Source organism: Nicotiana tabacum, chromosome 2 (genome assembly GCF_000715075.1).
Source record: "Nicotiana tabacum cultivar K326 chromosome 2, ASM71507v2, whole genome shotgun sequence".
Classification (NCBI taxonomy): domain Eukaryota; kingdom Viridiplantae; phylum Streptophyta; class Magnoliopsida; order Solanales; family Solanaceae; genus Nicotiana; species Nicotiana tabacum.
Window position 1 is genome coordinate 94,127,529 of NC_134081.1, and position 8,475 is coordinate 94,136,003.

At 36.3% G+C, this 8,475-nt stretch overlaps 1 protein-coding gene across 1 annotated transcript; it reads left to right on the forward strand.

Moving 5' to 3' along the window:
* LOC107797386 (transmembrane 9 superfamily member 12) lies at nt 1-3,545 on the forward strand. The gene is made up of 2 exons (XM_016620268.2): nt 1-253; nt 1,235-3,545. Exon 2 carries the CDS (start codon nt 1,320-1,322, stop codon nt 3,297-3,299), a length of 1,980 nt encoding a protein of 659 aa, XP_016475754.2. The 5' UTR covers nt 1-253; nt 1,235-1,319; the 3' UTR covers nt 3,300-3,545.
* Nucleotides 3,546-8,475: the final 4,930 nt, after the last annotated feature.

Genomic DNA, 8,475 nt, shown 5'->3' on the forward strand with positions numbered 1-8,475 from the left:
AGTAGATCTACTGAATTATGAAGGCTGATAGTACAACAAGATCTAAAAACCTGATTGAAACTCACGCGATAACAGGTCCACATATATAACACGCGCAAACGGTTTTTATTGCAAACTCCAGTGCCCCCTCTGGATTACACTTCACGACTCTTTTGCCTTTTCCCCCTTTTCTTCAACCCCCCCTGCCAATTTGCAAATCCCCTTCGATTTCACCGTCATTTCTCACTTTCAAGATCGCTCATTCACTCCGCCGGTAACCATTTAATTGATTATTATTATTGCTTTCTTGTTCTATTTATAGATCTACTTCAATTAATGCTCTTCAGTTACGCCTTGTTCGATTTGTTCTATTAATAGTAGGAAAACTTTATTTAGTATGCAGAGAAACGGATCTAGGATTTTAAGTTAGTAGCTGCCGAGGCTACTGGACTCACTATTCCTTCTTTTTGTTTTGTTGTTAAAATGAGTTAGGATATAGCATAAATATATACGTATTTCTTAATTAAAATCATGTATATATAATTCGAGTGAAGACAGCTCTATGTGTGTGCGTGTATCCGCTGCACTAAGGTGGATCTGCTCATGCTAGCATTAGATTTGCGTTCTTGTTAGTTGAGTTATTTCATTTGTGTAGTTAGATTTGAATGATGGTTGTTTTGTTTTTTCTTTTTAAATCATGAAGTTCAATATGTATAGTAATATGTTTGAGTTGCTGTTGGGCTGTTCGGTAATACGATCTAAGTGATATGAAGTTGTTTCTTGCTCTATTAACAGTCAGAAAAGTTTATCCAATATGTAGAGGTGGATTTAGGATTTTAATTTAGTAGGTGTGGGATTATCTTTACACTAACTATTTCTTTGTGATAATGAGTGCAGAAAAATATACTTGAGTCGAGGTGTAATTGTTGTTTATACATAAATGACTGAGAATTTGTACACTTTCACTTGCTGTAGGTGGATCTGCCTAGTATGTCCATTTGGTGGGTGTCCTACTACTAGTATTAGTTGGATTTGGGTTAGCTTGATTTGAGTTACTTCTGGATTTCATTTTCTTCTGCTTCTCTAGCATCTAGATCTTATGTGTGATTAGTTGCATAGTGAGTGTTTAACTTACTGCCAAATTCAATACGTATGATAATACGTGTGAGTTTCCGTTAAGCTGCGATCAATGTGGATATGTAGTTTTTTCATGATCAATCATAAGGAAGATCACTAACACTGATCCTTATTGCAGAGTTCCTGGAGTAATCTACAGAGATCTTATATTTGTTGTGGTTACATTGAACTAGTTTTCAGGCTATCGGTGTTTTTGTTGAGCAATGGCTTCCCCGTTGATTTCAACGAGGAGATATTGGGCTGTTTTCCTTTATGTCATTCTTGTTTCTCATGCCTGTAATGGGTTTTATCTTCCTGGAAGCTACATGCATACATATTCAACAGGTGAAGAAATCATTGTCAAAGTGAATTCTTTGACTTCGATTGAAACTGAACTTCCATTCAGCTACTATAGTCTTCCTTACTGCAAGCCCCCAGGTGGAGTCAAGAAAAGTGCTGAGAATCTGGGAGAGTTGCTCATGGGAGATCAGATCGACAACTCTCCCTATAGATTTAAGATGAATGTCAATGAATCTATTTACCTGTGTACTACCTCACCCTTAAATGAGCATGAGGTAAAGCTGTTGAAGCAGAGGACCCGTGATCTGTACCAGGTTAACATGATTCTGGATAATTTGCCTGCTTTGAGATATGCCAACCAAAATGGGCTCAAAATTCAGTGGACAGGGTTTCCAGTAGGTTACTCACCACAAAACAGTAACGAAGATTACATAATCAACCACCTTAAGTTCAGGGTTTTGATTCACGAGTATGAGGGTGCTGGAATTCAGATAATTGGTACTGGTGAAGAAGGTATGGGTGTCATTTCAGAGACTGACAAGAGTAAAGCATCTGGTTTTGAGATTGTTGGGTTTGAGGTGGTTCCATGCAGTGTCAAGTATGAGCCAGAAAAGATGACAAAACTCCATATGTACGACAATTCTTCGTCCTTAAGTTGTCCTCTGGAGCTTGAGAGGTCTCAAATAATAAGAGAGCAAGAAAGAGTGTCTTTCACATATGAGGTTGAATTTGTGAAAAGTGATATTAGATGGCCATCTCGATGGGATGCTTATCTGAAGATGGAAGGTGCTCGGGTCCATTGGTTCTCAATTCTCAACTCCTTGATGGTAATATTTTTCTTGGCTGGTATCGTTTTTGTTATCTTTTTGAGAACAGTTAGAAGGGATTTGACCAAGTATGAGGAATTGGACAAAGAGGCTCAGGCACAGATGAACGAGGAGCTTTCTGGTTGGAAGCTTGTGGTTGGTGATGTTTTTAGAGAGCCAAATCACTCGACTTTACTGTGTGTTATGATTGGAGATGGGGTTCAGATTACTGGAATGGCAGTTGTCACTATTGTTTTTGCTGCATTTGGTTTCATGTCACCAGCTTCACGAGGCATGCTGCTGACAGGTATGATATTGCTTTATCTCTTCCTGGGGATTGCTGCTGGTTACGTTAGCGTGCGTGCTTGGAGAACAATAAAGGGTACTTCCGAAGGTTGGAGATCGGTTTCTTGGTCAACTGCATGCTTCTTTCCTGGGATTGTCTTTGTCATCCTCACTGTGCTGAATTTCATTCTTTGGGGAAGCAGGAGCACTGGGGCACTCCCCATCTCATTATTTTTCACTCTGTTAGCACTCTGGTTCTGTATTTCAGTGCCTCTCACCCTCTTGGGAGGATACCTCGGCACACGAGCTGAGCCTATTTCATATCCTGTGCGGACTAACCAGATTCCTAGGGAGATCCCTGCGCGCAAGTATCCCTCTTGGCTTCTTGTTCTTGGTGCTGGAACTCTGCCATTTGGAACCCTCTTTATTGAACTCTTCTTCATCCTCTCTAGTATTTGGCTTGGACGGTTCTACTATGTTTTTGGTTTTCTGCTAATTGTCCTCCTCCTGTTGGTTACTGTTTGTGCTGAAGTTTCAGTTGTGCTCACTTATATGCATCTTTGTGTGGAGGACTGGATGTGGTGGTGGAAAGCATTCTATGCATCAGGCTCTGTTGCTCTCTATGTGTTCCTTTACTCCATCAATTACTTGGTTTTTGACCTCCAGAGCTTGAGTGGCCCAGTATCAGCTATACTTTACCTTGGTTACTCTTTGATAATGGCAGTTGCAATTATGCTGTCAACTGGCACTATTGGCTTCCTCACATCATTTTACTTTGTGCATTATCTGTTCTCATCAGTGAAGATTGACTGATCAGGTGCACAGGGTAATTACTGTTGTTGGATGGCTAGTCCTGCGATAAAGAGCATCTAAATTGCAGCCAAGGACCTTTGTACTTCCTATTTTACTGTCATATTCTGATGCTAGATATTTTGTTAGTTCAAAGTTGTGATTTAGCTTTTTCATCCTTCATTGTGTTTTAATCACATTTTCCCATATTTCTTGTATCTTGACAACCTCTACTTTCAATGGAGAAATTACCCGAGAACTGATTTTAGCTGATTATCTTACTTTGTAATTGAAACGAGGATAGGTTTACGGTGATTTTGTTCCATTTCACTTTTGGAACGAATACTCTTGTTATATTTGGGTTCATATTAAAGTCCCATGCATAGATTTGGTTGTTGCTATATCGTATCATGTGTTGGTTACTTCATGAGTAATTACATGGATTTTGTCATGCGGCTGGATAGTTTATTTTCTCAAATGCACTCTTTCTGAGCTCCATTGATATTCAAACTGATTTCTAGCTTGTGTTCTGACATTGCTTGAATTGTAATTATTGGAAATATAGAGAACCAGTTGCTGGACGCTTGATACTGAACCGTGTCTCGGATAAGAGGTCTTCAGGATGCAGAATGTGTGTTTCTTATGATGCTCTTATTCAGTCTCCATTTATACTGCTTCCCATGGTTGCAATTTTATTAGTCCGTTTTTGCAACTACTTCATAACTAGTTTGCAGTACTTTTTATGTTTTTTTTTTCTTTCAAATGATGTTGTTTGGGTTAGCTTGTGCTCGGCTTTTCTAATTATAATTATAATTACTAGGTACTTGCTAAATCCCACCATAGGTATCAGATAACTGTTTTAGGATTTTCTGCCTCTGCTGGAACCATAACCCTGGTCTCTCATAGTTATTTATTACTCCAGACTCTCCGTTGCGACTTCTTTTTACATTTTTAAATTTGATCTTTTTCTTGCCAGCTACAGCACTTGGAAAGGGAAATATAGAGCAGAAGGCGAAGACTAACTGTTGGGTAAGTCAGAAGCACATAGCGAAAGTCTACCTATGAAGGTCACTGAAAAGAGAGTATCAAAAAGCTAGGAGCATTTGATGTGGGAGTCAACCTGAGAGGAGGTATTAAACCCTTAATTTTAGATTTATACAACCCAAAGACGCACAGAATGAAAGTCAATATAATGTAGTAGCAGTTTCTGTCGACCAGCCGCTCTTAATTAACATTTTGCTTCAGCGACTTGACGTGTGTAGTCAGTAGTCACAAGTCAACATATACATGTCCGTTAGTATCATAGGATTTGTAAGTTTTGACCCATATGCTCTGTTATTCCTACCACCACCTAGCCTGCTAGTAGGAAAATTGGGATTGCGCCTTTTATGATCTATATAAACTCGGAAAGGTTAAAACATCTTCTACAATATCCAAATGGTAACCATTGATCATTTTGATCTTAGGCACACTATCTTAGTGTTAGTAAACCTTCTCAAATCTGGAATCGGACCTCCCTGGCAATGGGATCCGTTCAACGTTGTAGCAGTTTCTCACGAGTTTACTTTAATGGAAGCTAGCATTCTTCTCTTCATGTTCATCTTCTCCGTCACCTCCGTAAAAATTCGTGCCAGAAGCGAGCAGTGGCAAATATGTATAAGAGTTGGAAATTTCTCCACAACTCTTACTCTGTCATTGCTGGTCTGTCTGGTAGTACCACAATGTGTATTTTGGTATGCTTATCCCATGATCCTATTGATTTCCATGAATTATACTTGGCTTGCCAAGACTTTCTATAGGTTCCTGGATTGGCTAGAACGAATGTCTCCCTCAATGCCTGTTTTCAATATTTTCCTTGTAACAACTACTGGTCTGAATCATGAAGATCAGCAACCCGCATGAAACAGTTTAACAGATGGACATAGGGTCTATTTCTCAAATCCAAATTATGAGTTTCTCACTTGCCCCACACTTTGATCAATATATATATATATTTTTGGTGAACACTTTGATCAAGATTTATTGCTATGTTCCCTCATAGAACAAAGGTGGCACCAATAGGTTAGCGTAGAAAATTCTCAGTGTACATGACCATAAATTTTTGTTACTTCGTCTCACTATCGATGTAACAAATAATATTGCAAACATGAATGACGAACTGATTTTACACTGCGTTTACACTTAAAATTGGATAACAATTAAACTTATAATATGGTTCTAATGATACGTGATTTCACTTATTACCAATTGATAAATATGAAGATTAATAACAAAAATGAACTATAAAGTAAAACAAACTAGTGTTAGAATGGAACTCAGCCCTCGAGTTTGAATATCCTCGAACTGGTTGATGCAAGAACAATTAAAATATAACAAGCTGATGAACAATAGTATAAACGAGAAAGAGAATTATATTGCTTTGATATCTGTGAACAATGTGTCTTACAGATGATTAGAACCCCCCTTAAATAGTAAAGGAATTTCACTTATGGTATAATTCTAATTACAGAAGGAAATCTCATGATTAGCTAATTAACCGTTTCTGATTTGATCCGTTCCGAGATTTACGCCATGATTCTCGACCAGTCATGGATATCTCGCCTTTCTGTTATTGTGCTATTTTTGATCTTGCTAGATGTCTGTCTCATTTGGCTTCGATTGCTACTAGCCTCGATCTCGATAGATATCTCGATACTGAACTCAGTATCTTATCCTCGTGATTTAGTCTGTTCCGTTACGAGGCCATCATTCGATGCAACCTCCCGGTCCCCGGTCAAATAGTAAAATCGGATAGGCCCGGTTTTAACCGTATACACACTGTCAGGGAGGGAGTGGCATTTCTGGATTCAAACCAAGGAATTAATTGGAAAGCTAGTATTTTTGAGTGGTTATTATCAGTATTTTAAAAAGCGCGAGCGTAAGGCGAGACGTTTTACATATGCCTCAACGAGGCGTAAGCCCCGAGGCACGGGGCGTAAGCTCCATAGATATTTAATTTTTAATATTTTATAAAATAATGTAATAACAGTAAATATTTATAAACATGTAAAATTGCATAAAAATTGAACAAAACTATAAATATGCGATATATATATGTGTGTGCGCGCGCGCGCGCTCCATCCCCACAAAAAATTAGTCAAAATAATCTATTATACGCTATTTATAAGCACAAGTAACTTGAGTCTAAAAGAATAAAGTTTTCTACATGGAGGAATAAAAAGGATGATTAACCTTCAATTTAAACTTTGAACTTGCTGCTATAAAGAAGAATGAAGTTCTCTTTGTATTTGTAAAACAATTTAAATATTCATTGCTTTTGGGAGATATTAGCAGACTAGCGGACAAGATAAAGAATTGGGAAAGACCATGAATTAGGGATTCAATCAATAAAAAAGGTCCTCACTTTTAAATTTAATACTTTTGAGTTCCTTTTTAAACCTTTTGAGTAATTACCAAACTGACTTTTGAGAATTTGGGTATTATATGAAGGACTTATTCAACAAATTTTGTTTTAATTTGAAAAAGTCTATAAGACTTACTCCTCACTAAAAAAATGCGCCTCGAACGTCCGGGTGTATACCCCGAATTGCTAGGCGTACGCCTTTTGAGACTTTCGCTCCACACCATCGCCCCGAGGCATTTTTGATACGCTTCGTCCAGGACTCGTCCCGAAAACGCCTTTTAAAACACCAGTCATTGTTACCTTACCTCGACAACCTCTATTTCGATAAATTTTTTATAAGATCTAGAGTAAATTTTGTAAGAGCAAATGGAGTTTGAAGGAATAGTACTTAGGCTTTAGAAGTACTCTTTCAGCCACCAAAAACGCTTTGTCCTCGGATTGGACTACGCGGCCAGTGACATTAATTAATTCTGTGCACCGACAATGTGTTACTATAATCACCCCCATGGTAAATTAATCTATGACAGCAAGTAATTCTCTATAAAATGAGCTAATAATGTAAAAATTATTTAGACTTCAGTAAATATAAGTAACGCAAAGAAATATTTCACACTATATGCAATTTGAAATATCCAAGTGAATATTTGGTTTGATTTTGTTCTAAATTACTCAAATTCAAACGAGCAACTAACATAATAACTAAGAAAATATATTTGATTTGTCTTACACGTTTATTAGACTTGCATAAAAACAAGAGAAGGTTATATTTGAAAAGAAATGAAAATTGATAAAATAACCTTGTCCATTTGCAACTATTGTAAGATTAAAGAAAAAGATCTAATTAACTAACGAGATAAAAGCAAATTACAACGTTCTCTTTCCGCAATAATTTGAAACAAACTAAACGAACCACTTCGCTCTTTGATTAGGTGATTTTTCACAGAAGAAGAGCATGAGGGTGTTGCAGGGACGGACGATCAAAAAGGAAGACGGAAAGAGTTAAATTAAACTAAAAGGATCATCACAAGTTGCACAAGTTGATAGAGACCACTAAGCAACTTCAACCTTAGGTAATTTGACTTTAAACCAATATTAAACTAATCAAGAACGTTATTTAATGAATAATATTAAATAATTAAGAAAGGTTTTTTATTATGAGGTATGATTCATTTCCTTTTTAGGTTTTTATTATTACGGAGTATGATTTCAAATTGGGATTTAACACAAATAGCCGACTGGATTTTCTGTTTATTTTTTCTAACATATATACATAGATTATATATATATATATATATATATATATATATATATATATATATATATATATATATATATATTAGTCTAAAGATTGGGTGAATGGCTATTTAGGTTAATTCTTCTTTAAAATTCCCTTTTATAAGCAGTGAAATTAACATTAATTTCATTTTTCAACGAGTATTTTGCTTTTGTTGATCACTAATTGAAATTCTAGAATAATTTATTATAACATTCATATTTTAATATTTAATTTTACTCAATCATAAATTGATAAAAAATATATATAAAACAAATATCATATGTATATATTTAGTAGTTTTGTCTAAAAAACATTTCGGGTAGTTCAACATTATATACAAAACAAATGGCATATGTATTATGTGTAAATTCCTCTAATTTTTAATTAAATTTTTGCTTGACAAATCATACGCGAGGAGGAAGGCTTTAGCCTCGAACGGCAAATAGAAAAGAATTATTTGGGAGGCAGCAACAGCAAATAGTATTAAATTCATCTCAGCCTTTTTCAAACTAGCCGTTAGA

Bases quoted from the DNA above. Each gene is read 5' to 3' on its own strand.
- LOC107797386 (XM_016620268.2), top strand. From the start codon at position 1,320: ATGGCTTCCCCGTTGATTTCAACGAGGAGATATTGGGCTGTTTTCCTT.